The sequence below is a fragment of the Prinia subflava genome, chromosome 5 (assembly GCF_021018805.1).
Source record: "Prinia subflava isolate CZ2003 ecotype Zambia chromosome 5, Cam_Psub_1.2, whole genome shotgun sequence".
Lineage (NCBI taxonomy): Eukaryota > Metazoa > Chordata > Aves > Passeriformes > Cisticolidae > Prinia > Prinia subflava.
In genome coordinates this window covers 7,170,557-7,188,440 of record NC_086251.1, presented here as the reverse complement: position 1 = coordinate 7,188,440, position 17,884 = coordinate 7,170,557, and the positions used below count along the sequence as shown (strand labels likewise).

Below are 17,884 nucleotides of genomic sequence, written 5' to 3'. Positions count from 1 at the left end.
TTTAACCACTTCCCCTGTGTGGCATTTTTATCTTCTTTTCTTCTGTCAGAGCCAGGATTAAATGCTCAGAGAAGCAGTTTTCGTGCTCAGACTCAGATGTTAATTCTTATCTACAGTACAGCTTCACAAGGTGTGAGTTCTAGGTAACAAGGTAAAAAATGACTGTGTCTCTCTCTCTTTCCAAGGTCTTTTAAGCACTAATTCTCCAATTTCGAGATGCCACCTATATTATTTTTACTTTTAACCCAATCACCAAACACCCGTGGTCCACAATGCGGATTTTTTCACCCAATTACAAAAGACCACCCAAACCCACGAAGAAGAAGGTGAAGGAAGAACCTAGCCAACACTCCAAATCCTCCATCTTGCTCTACACATTACTATATACTAAAATCTTAAATTATTAAGTTTTCCACCCAGTGACATTACACACTTCTATTCAGCTACACACCCATAATCCCAGTGCTATCACTCAATTTTGCAAGCCTGTTCCACGGCCTCAGCTCAAATGTAGTTCTTGCTTGAGGGCCAGTGCCTGTCAGCACAGGAAGCCCCAAATCCTCAGTTTGCAGGGTTCCACAGCCCTGGGCTAAGAAGAGCCCGTGCCAAGGCTCCTGCAGGCTGCAGTGACAGGAGGGCCCCGTGTACCTTTGTGGAAGGCGCAGCACGTCCCGGGGCTGCAGTCGTGCTGGCTCTCGCAGATGGTGCCGTTCTCCCCTCTGGAGCTGGATCTCCTGCACTGGCCCCACACGCAGAGCTGCTCCCCACAGCACTCCACGTCCCGGGAGCAGGGCTGCCAAGGGCACAGGCTGCTCAGGGGGCTGCCACTGCAGCCCTCAGCGGGTTACACACACACACAACACACAGAGACCCCGGCGCTGAGACACTGTGCACTTCAAAATGTGTCACACTCCCACTGCTTGAGCACAACTGCCTCATTTCTCAGCTGAAACACATTATTGCCAGACAGGAACCTCCACAGCACAGCAGCAGCTCCATCCAACCCTCCTTGGGAGACTTCCAGGGATCCAGGGGTGGCCATAGATTCTCTGAGCTCCCCTGTGCCAGAGCCTTCCCACCCTCCCAGGGAACAATTCCTTCCCAATATCCAACTTAACCCCACTCTCTTTCAATTTAAAGCCATCCCCCCTTATCCTGTCACTTGCAAAATGTCCCTCTCCAGGTCTCCTGCAGCCCCTTTAGGTACTGAAGGTACTTTCTTTGGGTACTGAAATGCTGCTCTAAGCTCTCCCTGGGGCCCTCTCTGCTGCAATCAAGGCAAACAAAAATTAATAAATGAAACGTCATCCACGGAGAACATTACTGATTTTTTTTCTGTTGTCAAGTGCAGTCAAAAATTCACAATTTGTTCAGAAGAATTGTTTTCAAAGGGCAAAGCAAAAAAAAAAAAAAGTCTTACTAAAATCCTTTTTTTCAGTTGTAATAAGAACCAGACCTCACTGGTAACCAAGGATCTTGGAAAAAAATCTCTCTGGAAAAAATGTCTTTGCAAATCAGAAATGCAAATCTCCAGCTAAAGGTTGCTTTGTATGACAATTGCCCCAGTGTTTCAATCACACACGCCTAAGAAATCAACCTAATATAAGCCATGTGTGTCACTGTGTTTCCTTTCTGAGGTACTTTGATTAATAATTCTAAAGAGTCGTGGCAGGTCAGCCTTTCAGCAGCTTTTTCCTGCCTGTGTAAAGCCCTGTCTGGGCAGCCATACAGAATCTGCATTTCTTTTCCAGTGGATCCCACAGGCCATGCTTAACACAGGGCAAGGAGCAGGGCTACACTGGCATTACTAAAAGCTGCTAATGAAGGAGGAAAATGCTCTGTAAGTGTCAAGATTCTAGGTCAGGGAATTGATCCCAACTCCTTCAGCCTGAGCTCACTTCACAACACAAGAGTAGCAAGGATCCAGTTTTTACTTTTTTATCCTACAAGTGTTCTGCTGAGAACTGCAAAGAAAAGATGTGGAGGGGGGTAGGTGTTGGGCCATCCCCAGACTGATTTTTAATTACTCCACGTTAACGTGAAGACTTTCTTTTTACCCCCATGCAGCTTCCTTTCTGTCAATTCTGACTCGCTGGCATTAGCAACAATAACTCGCTGAGTTTCTAAAGATCACATGAAATCCCACCTCAGTCAGGACTTACTGTGTGCTGGGGCTTGCAGAGCTGACATTTGTACTCCAAGGTGGAGAACTGGCAGTATTTCCCTGGTTCACAGTCCTCATCGATGATACACTCCTGGAGGAAAGGAGAAAAGCGTGATTTGCCAAAATTCAAGCCTCTCCTTTAAATACCAGAAGCTCTTCCTTGATTGTATTTCTTGTTTGGGGACCAAGACAAAAAGCTTGCTGGGGTTCTTCGTAGAACCACAGTTCTGTAAGAGACCAGTGCCCTCTCCCTGGTTTACCTAAATCCTCTGGCCTCAAACTGCTGGCTGGCTTCACTTCCTGAGGAGAACACCGAGACTGAGAGTGATGTATTTGTCACCCTCATGTCTGGTTCACAGCGAGGGGCTGTTCTCCCATCTAATGGTTACCTCTCAAAAATTGTTTGATTAACCCTCTTCTCTAAAATGTCTTTTCTTTTTTTTCCCCAGGCTGGAAACAATGTAGTCAACAGAAGAATAAACCATAGCATGGCTCTGAGTTTGTACCATTGTTTGGGAAAGGAGAAGGAGAAGGAGAAGGAGAAGGAGAAGGAGAAGGAGAAGGAGAAGGAGAAGGGAAAAGGGAAAAGGGAAAAGGGAAAAGGGAAAAGGGAAAAGGGAAAGGAAAAGGAAAAGGAAAAGGAAAAGGAAAAGGAAAAGGAAAAGGAAAAGGAAAAGGAAAAGGAAAAGGAAAAGGAAAAGGAAAAGGAAAAGGAAAAGGAAAAGGAAAAGGAAAAGGAAAAGGAAAAGGAAAAGGGGTTACACAAAAATCCCTGCATTCTCTGGAGTAAGCACCTGACTCCTCTTTGGCAGACACTAATCTCACTTGCTGGAGCAGATCATCTGTGCAACCTCTACTGAAAGCTCCTGTTTTCTTCGGATCTTGCCCAAATTCAGCTTTTTGCGCGTTCTTGCCCTGTGTGAGACAAGGCTGCTCTGCAGGAATCAGCAGGAATTTCCTACTCTGGCCACCTCAGATGTTTTCAGTTTGATTACCCAGAGCACAAACACAAACAGAAGCTAAGCACAGTCTGGAGCCTGACTCTTTTCAAGCCCACAACTTCAGGTGACGTGTTTATAATTCAGAAGTCATTGAATTGTTTTAAGGGATTAGTATCACCAGGCCTAGGCTGCTATAAATTATCACAATGTTTTCCAACTTCATTATCTCAGTACTGTGTGTGTTCTGCCTTTTTTTTTTCCTTCTTTTTTTTTTTCTTTTCTGTTGCTGCACAATCAGGTGGATGAAAATCCCAATATCCAAATGTTATGCAGTATGTTGGAGGTTTTGTGGCTCTGAGTGAGCAGCCAGCCACTTCTCTTCAGCAGCCACGCTCTTCTGGGCCAGCTTTCTGTGTGTAGCTTTGTCAGCTGCTTTAATGAATGCCCTGAATAAACCACACCCGGAACAGACTACACTGTTTGATTCCTGTTCCATCCCCTGTCAGGCAAACAGCCAGGTCTCCCTGTAGTCAGGTTTTCCAAATGTCCCTCTCCACAAAGGAGAAATCTTCCCCTGATTGTTTTTAAGCTCATGGAATAACTCTCTATAGCTCTGAAACCACCTAACACCAAAGCTGCAATTCTCCAGTTGCTGCTTTCTCCTGAATTAATGAGTCCCACACCAAAAAACTTTTTCCTCTTACTGAATTGTGTCCTACCAGTTCAGACATTCAGTTTTATGAGGATTTCCAGTCAGGGGAAAAAAAAGATCCCTTTGTGGTTTTCTTTCCTGGCATGGCACAGGCTTCCTTTCATGTGTGCTCTGTGAAATTGTGTGCCACACCAATTTACCTCACCCAGATACCCTGAGTTAATGCAGAACTTAGAAGTGCTTACATACAGATGTAAAACCATAGGTTTTTTTATTATTTATGTTTCCTTATTTAATCAGGCAACAGACCTCTTCTAATTCAGCTGCCTTTAGCTAGAATGTCCTTGCTGGACAAGGAGCAAATCTGAACACCGTCATCAGCTGCAACAGATTCTGAACAATCCATTTTTCCCCCTGGAATTGTGCAAACTAAATTATTTCTCAGAAGATTTTGTCACTGCAGGATCAACCGGGTAAACTGAGGAGAGGGAGTGCTGGTTTCTGATGTGCAGCACAGCACACAAGCTGAGCAGGCAGCTTACAGACAGAGCTGGCCACAATGACAATGATGTACACCTCTCTGAAATCCATTTTGATGTTGTACCAGCTAATGCTGTGGCAAAGGAATTGGCTGTTTGGGAGTGCTGAGGAGTGATACAGAGTGAAAGCAGCATTGCCTATTTATTAATGGCTGTACTGGGACCCACCAACAGCAGAGCCAGGGTGGAGAATCCCAGGCCATGTACTGTGAGGACACACTCAGCATCCTGTGGACTCTTATTATAACATTGTGCTCTCCAGTGAATATCCTGCAGCTCCTGGAAGCTGTTTGGGCATTTGGATCTGTTCCAAAACCAGCAGGAAAAAAACCCCATAAAATCCACCCAACAAAAAAATCATGAAAATCATGGAAAAGGTTCCTAAGTCTGCTGAAACAACCGCTGCTGAAAGAAACTTCAGGTTTCTTGTCTTTGGTAGATGATGTCAAAGATTATTGCTTTCCTAAAGAATGGTTAGTGTCCATTTTATTTGCAAATAAACCAGTGAGTGATGTTGGTGACAGCTGAACGTGGCAGCTCCCAGACACTGAAACAGCCGGGGCAGGACTGTGAGGGTCACAGCTGGTGGGACAAGCTTTGACACCAGCACTTTCCCTTTGCACACACGTGGAAAGGCAGAAAGGCAGAAAGGAAAGAGTCTTCTTTCAGTGTGTTGTGCCAGCCTGCAGCCCACAGGGCCTGGCAGGTGCTGCAGGCAGCTCTGCAGCCTGTGCTGACTGCTGGGGTGCACCCACCCCACTCTGGTGAAGTGCACCCATCCCACTGTGAAAATGAGGTTTACTTGTTTGCTAAAATTCAAAAGGTTTAATAAAAAGACAGTATGAGACCGAGTTAAAGCAAAGGGTTGGGTGCTTGGCATTCAGCTAAGAGCACACTTGCCATCTTCAGAGAGACTCCTAAATACTTTCTTCATTATATCATCCTGTTGCATATTCACAGACTATCATGTATATTTATATTTTTTTACAAACTACTTTACATATTCCAAGAACTATTTTGCATGGCTCTTCTTTGGGTTTGCCTTTTTAGAGCATGTGTGGCTCTAAAAAGGTTGGTTGTGGCTTTGATCCTCCTACATTATTACCTCTAGTTTGGGCTTTAGTCTATGCTCTTAACAGATGGCAGGTGCTGATAGTTAAAATGTCAGTAACAGGGTCCTCATTATATGTTCATTGGATGTTAACTAAGCAGACAGTTCAATTATAACCATATATAATATAATATAACTATAATATAACTATATATCAGCTATCCTGTTACTATTTCTGAGCTTTGTTAATAGCAGAAATAAAAACTATATTCATACAGCAAGGTTGGTCTAGCATTACACACATAGCATTCACCTTAATATTTGTGGAAAGCCAATAATATAATGTGTATTTATGACACCACCCCGCTGGAGTGCACCCACCCCACCCTGGTGTGGCCACGTCACCCTCAGCCCGTGCAGCAGACCAAGCAGGGGACACAGGGACAAGCAAGGAATTTCTCATTCCAAGCAGAACACGGCCACAGGTAAGCTGCTTTCCCACAGAAACCCACTGTCTTTGGCAGTGCTCATCTGCTTTCTGTACCTCACTATGGCAGCACTTTCACTGCTCTGTTTTGCCAGCATGCACTGAAATTACACTCCTTTTGCTCTGATCTTTTTCCCCTTAGGCCTTAATTAAAACCCTAATTGCAGACTAAAAAATATTCTGGTGATGTCTAACCTTCATGACGGACTCGTTGATTTTAAATTCACAACTGGCATTTGATTCATCCATTCAATCTCCCCACTCACACTCACCCTGCCTCCACATTCTCAGAAAGTTCTTTAAGATATCTTTAAACAGAACTCTCTCTTCACTACTCATATCTTCAGCCAGTATTTGTCAGGGACTGTCGAGAGAGACTTTCTCTCCTGGGATCTTTACTCTTCAGTTTAGAACCCAAGAAAACAGAGGAAGGCACTGCCATGAGTTAATATACAACTTTTCTGAGGTTCTCTGGCATGAGAACAGTGAGATTCAAGGAGAACCCCTTTACCCCTGCTTGTGTAATTGATGTGGCTCAGTTTGCTGGCTTCTTGTGATCCAGGTAAAGTTTGTGCCTGCAAGCTTCTGAAGGAGCTGAAGGGAGAGGCAGGATTGTATTCTCACAGCTGGTAAGGCAAAACAGCCCTTCCAAAGTGTTCACTCCTAACCCTTATGCATTTCAAGTTCCCAAGCCATGAAGTACAGAGGCAAAAATCAGTGATTTTGGAGAGGGGAGGAAGTTCTGCCAGCAGAAAGACAGCACAGGAAACTGCCACCAAAGCAATTGGTGTGACAATTAGCAAATGAGTTTAATGATAGCCTTGGAAATGCATGGGAGCACCTCTCACTGTATTTTGGGCCAACCATGCTCCAAAAGCTTCTCTGAACAAAAGCCTCTTTACATGTTTATTAAGAACTCCTCACATGAAGCAATTCCTTTTTCAAAAACCTGTAACTCAGGAGAAACTCGGTGTTAACTTCCATAAACCACAGCTACAGGTCCTTCCCAAACAGTGCCAGAGCTCACCCAGCTGCACCCCTGAGACAAAATTCCAGCCATGGCTGCAGTGCCCTGCTCACATTGGAACTGGCACCTCTCAGCACTGAGCCCTTCTGAGAGTTAAATCCCCTTCCAGGTTTTGTTTCAATTTCTGCAAGTTGTTTCACGCAGGGCTGCTCTCCATTTCTGCAGCAGATGGCAAAAACTGCTGAGTAGTAAGGAAAAAAAAAAAAAGAAGCATAAAACCTATTTTATATCCTACATGTATTTTTAAAAAAGGCAGAATTACATAGAATGGAATATTGTTTCATGGAAACTACTGCCTTAATTTGAAATGCAGTAGCATTCCAGGCCCTAATCTCTCAGTTGTCTAGACAGGGCACATAATGCATTTGTCTTTAATGAGATATGAATTAACTTGCCCTGAAATACCTCAAAACCTCTGTAATACTTTCCAGCAGCACAAACCTCTCACTGCTGTCCTGCCAAGCACACAGCACTCGTAAAATTAGGAACTTCTGCTAAAAAAAAAAAGATGTCTAAAAAGAGCAGACATGAGCTGCAGGCTGTGTTGGGGGTCACATCCCAGTGCTGTGGGGAGAGCCAGCTCCTTGGGTGGCTGTCCAACAGGAATGTGACTGCTGAGCTCAAAACTAATAAACAACAAAACACAAGTCCCTTGGCTACGTCTTGAACTTCTCCACGGAGCTAATCGCGTCTGATTCCTTTTCCCCCGTTTCCCAGAAACATTTTATTTGGAAAAACTTCATTTCTGGTTCTCCACACGACACAATATAAATGGAGGCAAAAGATGTGTACATGACATAACTGAAGGTGGCCCGAAGGCACTTGAGCTTGGCTTTAGGTACCCAAAGCAACACAGCTAAGTCAGCCTGAACATGCTGTCAAAAAGGGAATTGCTGAGGCAGGCTGTGACCCCAATGAACTGCTCAGCACCAGTGTAAGAACTGCATCCCTTTCCACACCACCTGCTCAGTGATCCTGTCACTGATCAGACCCTTATGCAGTTAATGCTCAGTGTCAAAGGAGGAAATAAATAAATATCATCCACGGCTTCAAGGAACTGACTCCAGTGAAAGAAGAAACTACACCCAAAAAACCCCAAAGAAACAAAACCAAAAAAATTCCTGGCAAATGCCTCGGAATTATGAGAAAAATGGTGCCTAGGTGCTCTCTCAGATCATGCTCTTTTCACTCTTGGTCAAAATCTCTCTGTATGCCTTGTAATAATTTAATAGCAGGTCACTCTGCAGAAGAAGCCACTTCATTTTCTTCCCTCACTCTTTTTTTCACTCAGTAGTAATAACCTGATCCTGGCAGGACTACAGCTTCTGCAAATGCTCCTGTGCAGGGAACAGTGCCAAGTACTCCTTCCAATCTATTTTGCAATGGTGTCAAAGTGGGCACATGAGAAGAACTGTTCTAATTTAGCAGAAAGCCCCCATGAATTATATATCTGACAGGTTATTAACTTGGTCTGGAAACCACGAGCTATCTAAGTAGGAAAGGAGAAATGGACTGTGTCTATGTGTATTTTTATATATATATAAGGTCAAAATACTGGTGCATGTTTATTAACAAAGTTTTCCTAATGGGTTTGCAATTAATGGTCCCAACAGAGAAATGCATCTACCTGTAGAGCTGTTGATGGGAGAACAACAACTCTTTGGTCTTTATACCCAGGAGATGTGTCTAAACACTCGTGGGTCTGAGAGATCCTGGGTTTTATTCCAAATATCCTGAGCTCCAGCAGCAGTTGTGGAGCCACTGTGGGGCAGTGCCACGAGGCTCTGAAGTGGCAGGATCTGTGAGCAGCAGGGATCACACACAGACACAGCTCTGAGGGGGTGATGCTCCCCGGGAGCAGAGTTTTACCGCAGGTTGCTCTTGTCAATTGGCAGCCACGAGGTTTCTGTGATTCACTACTGAGCTATGTCAGTTCTGCAAAGTTGTAAAAGCAAACCAAGGCAGAGCAGGATGTGGAACAGCTGGGTGAAAAGAAAAGCCTTTGAAAATAAGATTTCTGTACTTAATGGCTGCTGGCTAATCTTCATCACTAAATTAAGAGCAGCACACTGAGAGTAAGATGTTGACCTGTGACCCACCCCTCACTGAACTGACTTCAAACCCTGAATCTAATGGGCTTTGTCCTGATATAAAACACTTTTTTAAGTAGTCTACAGTTTCAACAGACTTATTAATTCTGTTTAAGGTGCCAGCCAAAGATAATAACACTGGAACAGAAGTACATTGGTAAGGATCCACGATCAATGGATTTTGCCCATGGCAGAGTTGACAGTATGAGATTGCTTTTACTGTAGAAGAAATTGAATAGTTTATTTTCCATGAGCTGAAGATAGAAGAAGAAGGGGTTTGAATTACAGCAACAGCACTGGAATAAATCATCTCCAGCACTCAAGGATTTTGGCAACATGAAATCCATGTCTGCCTAAGGATGATTCCTTAAGGATGATTAGGCATTTGGGTCATAGGTGTTGACTCTTTGAAGCTTTGTCAAGACCTCCTATTTGGGGCTTTTGTTGGGATTACAAAACAGCCTCTTTTATTTTATTATTCCCTTAATTTAATTTTCCATCTGAAATCATGTGCCTAGAGGATATCAACACCATGAGATGATGACTACTCATGAATATTCATCCCATTTCCTAAACAAATACAAATGAGGAAGAAATGAAAAAGGGTCTTCAGCACACTCTTTTTGTCCTTCCAAAAGGGACATGAGAATATGAATGTATTGCAGATTTCCAGCATGTATGAAGTCCAAGACAAACACCTACCAGGGGACCAAAACTGTCCCTTGCTGACAGCTGTGAGATATCCTGGACCCAGGAGAAAACCACTAAGGTTCCCCTTTGCCTGACAGCATTGTCAAACTCTCTGCATGCCCTAAGACACTGCTGCCCCCCCTGGACCTTCTGAAGGAAGAAGTTTGAGGGATTCCTCATGTGATATAAACTCACAAGCAGGCTCTGAGTCATTTCCAGACAGAACAATGAGTAAACTGACCCAGAATTCCCACCCCACCCCGTGTCCCTTCAGCACAATCCTGCTGTATTGCAATACATCACGGACTGGAAGGGAGGGGGGCACTTGTTGTGAAGGTGAGGATCAGGACAGGCAGGGCTGCTGAGGGGGGCTCTCTGTGTGAGCTGCAGAGGTGGAACCACGAGCTGGCAGCTGCTGCAGTCCCAGTGTGGTGTCCCTCAGTGCTGTCAGTGACTCAGCCCCTCGCAGGCCAGGCAGACACTCACTGCCCAGAAGAAGCCAAAATGCTCTTTGTGAATCAGGTGGGAGGAAGGACAAAGCTGAGACTCACTCTGCTGACACAGAAATCCATTTCAAACACCATTCTACAGAGCCTTCTTTCTCTTTCTTCCTTCCTTTCTTCCTTTCCTTTCCTTTCCTTTCCTTTCCTTTCCTTTCCTTTCCTTTCCTTTCCTTTCCTTTCCTTTCCTTTCCTTTCCTTTCCTTTCCTTTCCTTTCCTTTCCTTTCCTTTCCTTTCCTTTCCTTTCCTTTCCTTTCCTTTCCTTTCCTTTCCTTTCCTTTCCTTTCCTTTCCTTTTTTTTTTTTCATTTTCCAAACCTTCCATGGAACAGAACTAAACAGAAACAACTTCAATTCACCACTTCCCTTCAATTTCCATGGTTTAGCTCAGTCACAGTGCAAACCACCATCGAGCTGGACTGGCACCATCTCACACCTCTTCCTGACTCTGCACAGAAGGCTGAGAAATCACCAGTCACATTCCTTCTCTCTCCCCCTGCTCACTGGTATAAAACCAGCATCATCCTACAGATTTTGTAGAATCTAACCCTCCTCAAGTCCAGGCAAAGGTTAGATAAGACTCAGGCTCATCATATATGCAATTATTGGACCAACCTCCCAGCCACAGCAAATTCTGCCACCTTACCTGTGACAACACAGATGTAACCAGCTTTAACCTGTTTATCTGCATCCTCTGTACCTATCTCAACCATTCCAAGACTGTAACAGAGGCAAATAAAAGATAAACAGACAAAATATCTCTGCTATATATCCAGTGCTGCAGCCTGTTATTTCCTAAAGCCTTAGCTACTGTCGTTACCCTTCCAGCTAAGGCTTGCTGCTTAATTAGATAACATGGTTCCAGCTAAAACCTCAAATAAACAGCTGCTGGAGCCAATGAATTAAGTCATGTAATCAAAGCCAGTGGAAAAAAACTCTCATTTGCCTTAAAGCTTTTCTCTCATGATTAATTTGCTGCATGTGTATGGCAAGAGGAAAGGAACACTGCTGATGAACCTTCAATAAAGACAATCCATACTATGATCTCTTAACAGATGTCACCAGATCACGAAACTGCCACCAGCCCACACAAAAGATTCACTGTCCTGAATGGATGTTACCTTAAAGAGAAGATAAGAAAACCCCAAAACATTTCTCGTAGAATAAACAGGTTGACCTAGGAGAGGCAGAAAGCAAAATCACTCATGGTGATTTGTTTTTGTATCTCCCTACAGCTTGGACGTGATCTATAAAATACACTTACACAGCCCTGGATCCCCAAACTCAGTGTGTTATGAGTGGGGAAACTGAACCAAACCCAGGGGAAAGGCAAACACCCTCCCTCTGACCTGCACTGCTCCCTCCCTCTGCTGGCACAAGAGTCCTGGCAAGCAGCGTGCAAACAAGGGAGAAGCAGGAAGCCTCATTCCTCCCTGCACTGGAAAGCTCCAGGCAAGGCAGGATTCATTCCCACAACCAACAGGAATCTGAGAGCTTTAGAAGTGGTGCATGGACACTGGTGAAGAGAGTTTTGTACCCTTCAGGAGAACTCTCTGGTTTACCAGTCTGCTCTCACTGACCCTGCTGATGCCTTAAGTTTTAGCTTTCATGTTGTTCAGATTCTGTGCTGCCCAGGGGTGCAGTTCTGAGCCTCACACTAAGTGCTGGTGAGCTCTTCACAGAGTAGGGAGACAAAACAAATCCTTTTTCTGCTACATACCAAGGACAACTTTCAGGCCCAAAAGCACAAACAACAGAGGACTGAAGAGAGAAAACAAGAAGGATGAGAACTCATAACCTCAAGCTGTAATTGGACAATTAAGCCCCAATATGCAAATGGACCAAAACTTATAAAAGTGTGAGACCTCATGACCAGTCATCCATTTTCGTGACCATTCTTAGTCCACCTTGGGTGTGGCCTTGGCCAGACTCTTGTACTGCCCAAGGTGTATCCTAAAGGCCTTTTAATAAATCCCTACGTTATTCTCTAGCTCTGTCCATTCTCTGTTCCAGGCCAGCCCTCCCAAGGCATCAATGCCCAGAACATTGAACCAGTTCTAGGCACTGTCACTGTATCACAGCCATACCTCGGTTCTGGTGAGGAGAAATCTGTCACAAGGAAAGCTTTCTCTCTTCAGTATTTAGCTGCTCAAAGGGTAATAGTCCAGAGAGATAAAAATGGTGAGGTGGCTCTTCAGCCAACTTCATAAAAATATTCTTTTTCTTTAGGGCTTAGAATAGAAATTTTGAAAATTTTGAAATCTTGAAATTTTGAAATAGGATATTTTGGAATAGAAATACCTCATTACAGCACGTGAGGGTCTGACAAGTTTCTCTACAATTCTAAATACAGTCATTGACTGGAATTGCTAATGAAGACTTCTGGAATATCTGTTAGTATTACATAGCTTTGTTTCCCTGACTCAGCAGAAAAAAAAGTTAAACTAAACTAGACTAACAGGAAATATGAGAGGAATCCTAGTCACTCTTTAAGTACTTTCTATTACTGACCAAATACCAAATTTGCTAAAGTTATCTGAACTGCTTCATGCTCCCACTGATCCAAACGAGAGCAGGATTTGATACCTTTAATTAGGAGTAACCCTTTTGCTGTTGCATCAGTCTACTTGCCTGGAAAGCTAAGCCACCATTTAAGAGGAGGAAAAAAAAAAAAAAGTGATACTGATCTGTGTTCTCTGACGTGGCTGGGTGTGCTTTCAGCCAGAACACCTGCCTCACCTCTGAGCAAAAGGCACCTTGTATGTGCTGCCCCTGACAAGGCCTGGCAGCTGCTCCCAGTGCTGAGTGTGGCCACTGCAGCCCTGCAGGGTCACACAGGCACCCGGGCTCTGAGCCCTCTGTGCCCCCACTCGTGCTGCTCTGTGTGCTCCCACAGCTGCCCACAGAGAGGAAACCAGGATGCACTGAGCCTAGCAAACAAAGCTGCACCCTGAGGAGTGTGTCAGGGGGTTCCCACCTTCCTCCTCAGAGAAGCTCCTTTGTACAGGATCACTGTACCTGACACTTGTACCTGACACTTGTGTTTCAAACTCCTTCTGGCAGGTCTTGCCATTCACTGGGGCCAACATTCAGATTTTTTTTTTTCGGCTGTAGGCCAGTGAACATCAGTCAAAATCACTGGGTTTAGATCCACTGTGACTGACAATAAGGCCATCCTGTCATCCATGACCTAAATTAAAGCTCTTAATAGCTTTTGCATCACTAAGGAGCATTTGCTGCTTATGGAGTTCTCTATGAAGTCTCAGAGACATGCACGCACTCCATCACACCTTTCATACAAGAATAAGTCCTTCTCTACAACAAGATTCACAGTCTAAAAACACTCCAGATTAATAAAAGCAACTCAGAACGCCAGCTGAACAATTCTTCTCATCTTTAGCTAAGCCTCTTTCCCTTTGCATCCTTCTCCACATCATTTTCTGCTCTAACAAACACAGGCCACTTGTCCTCATGAGCTGTTCACACTTGCCCCAAAGCTTCGTGTTCTACATTGCCAACACCAAACCTAAAAAGGGAACCCAAAAAGCATTAAGAACTGGTTATGGATGTCCAACCATGCCTGTCTGAGGAGCCATGGCTCTCTAAAACAAGTACAATTTGCCTTATCTGCTCCTCCACCAAGGATTCCCTAAAGGGTGGGTGTTGTGCAGAAAAGAACTGCACTGGGCCAGTGATTAATGGAGCAGAGCAGGCTGGACAGCTAACAGAAAACCAAACTTAGAACACAGAGAATTAAATTATTAAATACACAAAACCTACCAGATTTGGATATTACGTGATATTTGGCTAGACAGAGACCTGGATTTCAACCCAGGAATGCACTTACTGTGTCTATTGATAGCTTAAGGTTGATGAGTGCAAGTCACCAGGGAATAAAAGTTCTGTGAAAAAAGCAACAAAGGAATGGGACCCAAATATAAGACTGCCCAAAACAAGTGTCCTCCCTGAGACACAAGGCAGCAGAAGTCAACACCAAGATGCTGCATTTTCAAATTTCTGCCACTGACTCCTCTCCTGCAGTGCTGCTGATAGAAAAATTGCAATTTCCGTTCCACTGATTCTTCCTTCTCAGTTTCCAAAGCTTCCTTTCTATAGAGCACTGGTGGGAACTCCTCTCCCTGGAGAAGTACGAGCCTCAAAGAGAGCAACTCCGGTCCATGTGGCTGAGAACACGTTTGGTGAAATCACAAACAGGAACTAAGTGGTTACAGGAACCAAGTGGTTACCTCAGCAGAGAAATGGGAGCTTGGAGAGCTGCAGTCTAACCATTTAAACCACTGTTTTTGTCTAGAAAAGGGGGAAATGGAACTGTTTGCTTTCTTTTTACTGCTTTACTGCTAGAGTAAGGAGAAAGGCTGAGAAAAGGTTTAGATGAGGCTGTTATAGAAAGGATGCCATCTGCTCTGTCTGTACAGAGAAACCAGGACCTGCCAGGCCAGCCTGTAAAGGCTGTTCCACAGTGACACTGCTGCCTTGGGAGGGCTGGCCTGGAACAGAGACTGGGCAGAGCTAGAGAATAAAGTAGGGACTTATTGAAAGGCCTCCAGGATACTCCTTGGGCAGGATAAGAGCCTGACCAGGCCTACACCCGAGGTGGACTAAGAATGGTCACAAAATGGATGACTGGTCATGAGGTCTCACACTTTTATAAGTTTTGTTCTATTTGCATATTGGGGTTTAATTATCCAATTACAGCTTCAAGTTGTGAGGTCCCATCCTTCTTGTTTTCTTTCTTCAGCCACTGTTGTTTGTGTTTTTGGGCCTGAAAGTTGTCCTTGGTCTCCAGCAGGAAAAGGATTTGTTTTGTCTCCCTGCTCTGTGAAGAGCTCACCAGCATTTAATGTGAGGCACCCCTGGGCAGCATAGAATCTGAAAATATGAAAGTTAAAGTTTTAACTTTCCAACACCTCCCTGCCCAGAGCTCCAGGGGGAGCCTTCATGATGGAAGTGAAGGCCTGGGCATGGCAGGGTGTCCTCCTAAGGACATGCTGGTGTCTGGAGTCCCTCAGAGAGCAGCTGCAGTGGTTGCAGAAGGTGTGTCCCCTGCACAAGTGTGCACACAGGCACTCCCACGCTGCTGGAGGAGCAGCCAGCACCCTGCACAGACCCACACCTCCCACAGGGACACTTTGACCTGTGCTGTGTGAGCAGAGGGAAGGCACAGCCCTGCCCTCAACAGCCTCTGCCACCACGGGCACGCAGAGAAAGGAACCTGCTCCACAGTGGCAAAGTGAAATGAGAAATGCACTGTGTTCTTCCAGTTCCCTGGTTCGCTCTCCCTAGACACCAGCATCATTGAAAATCTCTTTCAGAAATGAGAATTGAAAGCTAACAGATGTACCTCTATTAAAATTTAAAAAAAAAAAAAATCCTAGCTAGAAAGAGGTATTGCTTTTTAAAAATTATTTACCTTATTACTAGAGACAAGAAAGAAAGCTCAGGTACACCAGCTTTGAATTAGAAGAGAGAGCTTATCATAGAAGAAAGAGTAGAATACTGCTCTGAATGGAAGTGAGAAGAAATGCAACTAATCTTTTTGTAGCAAACCTTACCAGTACCGATTTTGCTTCCTTTTATTTTTCATCCTTGCTTTCCCTTGGTTAGGCTAATGCATCACAATTGTAACAGATCTAGCCAGGAAACTAGAAAAGATTTTCATTTTCATAGGATAATGAGGAATGCTGTTACTTTTGCTGTGCTCTGTGCTTGAACTTTTGACTGAAAATACTCTGTTAATTTGCAAGCTACCCAATGCTCCCTGGAGGAGGAAACTACAGAGCATTTGAGCCTTAAACCCAGGAACAAATGGATGTCAAGCCCTCCACAGGCTTCATGCCCATCCAGCTACCTCTCGCCTGTGTTTGGCCTCTATAAAGACACAAGACTGCTGGACTGAAGCCTGACATCGATGGGGGTGACTGCCAGCCCTCAGTGACATCTGAGAAAGTGAGTGTGAGCCTGGAATGTGCTCGGGGCCTCCCAGCAATGCAGCACCTCCGAGGAACTGGGCTGACGTGGCGACGAGCCCAGCTCCCCTCCCGGGGACTCCAAACACCCACAGCCACAAAAGCACTGCCACAGGGGCCACCAGCAACAGAGAGCAGCCTGAGGAGAATGCTGCTGGGATGCAGAGCCAGGGAGAAACAGTCTGGAAGGAAAAGTCTGTGTGGGGGGGGATTTCCCCTCGTGTTTCTGTAATATCTGCACTTTATGCACGTGTACATGCTTATATACTTTTATTTACGTGCACTATTTGTGTGTGTGTTGGTACCTGCACAAGCACTGTGATCTAAAATGCAGGCACAACCTGCTCTTCACAAAGCTGCTTCTCCAGTGCTGGATTTCTCATTCCAGCCAACAAGTGATTTATTATTGCAATGCAGACACGTCTTTGCCTCCTTGTGAGGCTCTTGTGTCATCTCTCAAAGCCCAAAACTGTCACATGAAAAGCTCTCAGTGATTTCAGAGGCTTATAACTCAGCACAGAAAATAAATGCAAACTGAGGAGGTGTAGGGATCCAGTTATCACAAATTACTGCAGCAATAAATTACACAGAGTTTAAATTTCAGAGCAGGTGGTCTGTGAAGGTGCTTGGAAAATTCTTCTTTTTACCACCCAAATTTGTACCTAAAGTGTAGAAGCTGTGGGAATCCTTAACTTTCATAAGGTAAGCCTATAAACTGAGCCTATGAAACCTGTGGAATCACTCTTCCACTCTTGGTGTGTCAAGCCTGTGGCCTGGAGAGTGACAGGGACACGTCACAGTGTCACACAAAACTTCAGGTATGAAAATCTGTGCACATAAAAATGACCTAAGGGCCCAGTGCAAAGCTTTCTGCAACTCATTTCCCAATATTTGTACTTTAAGTTTGCAGATCGAAGCAACAGCAACTTTTAATTTGGACAAAATTTTTCTTCTACTTTACAGATCTCTCCACAGCACCACCTTTTTCCTTGCTGTAACCCAAATCTTCCAGTTCTTAATTGCATTACTCCTACAACATTTCTTCACCCTTCTAACAGCAGAAGTGATTCATACCCCTCCTTAATGTGTAAAGTTTGCAGCATTCTCAGATGTGCTCCTGTTAGGCATCTCTCAGTCACATTAATTTCATGCTCTCCTTAAACAAAGACCAAGTACATCTGGAGGCTGCTTTTCCTCTAAGCTGGCAACCTCTAAATAAGGTTGGAACCCTGGGCAATGAGAATTTTAGGCTTTCTGTGCTGACAGGCACTGACCCCCAAGAAAACACTGCATTTGACCTGAGGCTGTGGAGAAGGCTCCCAAAATTAAATAACAGAACTGGGATTATGGGTGTGTAGTTTGAATAGAAGTGTGTAATATCATGTGGTGGAAAACTTAAGAGTTAAGGTTTCAGAATATAGTAATATATATATAAAGCAACATGGAGGATTTAGGGCATAGGCTAAGTCTTTCTTTTTCACCTTCTTCATGGGTTTGGGTGGTATTTTGTAATTGGGTGGAAAAATCTGCATTGTGGGCCATGAGTGGTTGGTTATTGGGTTAAAAGTAGTTTAGGTGCAATTTCTTAATTGGACAATTAGTGCTTAAAAGACCTTGTAAAGAGATAGAGACAGAGCCATTTTCTACTTTGTTAGCTAGAACTCACAACTCGTGAGACTGCACTACAGATGAGAATTAATAAACATCTGAGTCCGAACACGAAAATCCGTCTCTCATTTAATCCCAGCTCTGACAG

General features: G+C 44.3%; 1 protein-coding gene across 1 annotated transcript in view; it reads right to left on the bottom strand.

The window, feature by feature from the left end:
• The window catches only part of DKK3 (dickkopf WNT signaling pathway inhibitor 3), a 115,976-nt gene that overhangs the window by 4,002 nt on the left and 94,090 nt on the right, over window positions 1-17,884 (bottom strand). Inside the window, exons 5-6 of the mRNA XM_063397922.1 lie at window positions 2,163-2,255; window positions 649-793 (exon numbers count right to left, since the gene is read on the bottom strand). Coding sequence (XP_063253992.1) covers window positions 649-793; window positions 2,163-2,255 — 238 coding nt within the window. The remainder of the gene's footprint in view (window positions 1-648; window positions 794-2,162; window positions 2,256-17,884) is intronic.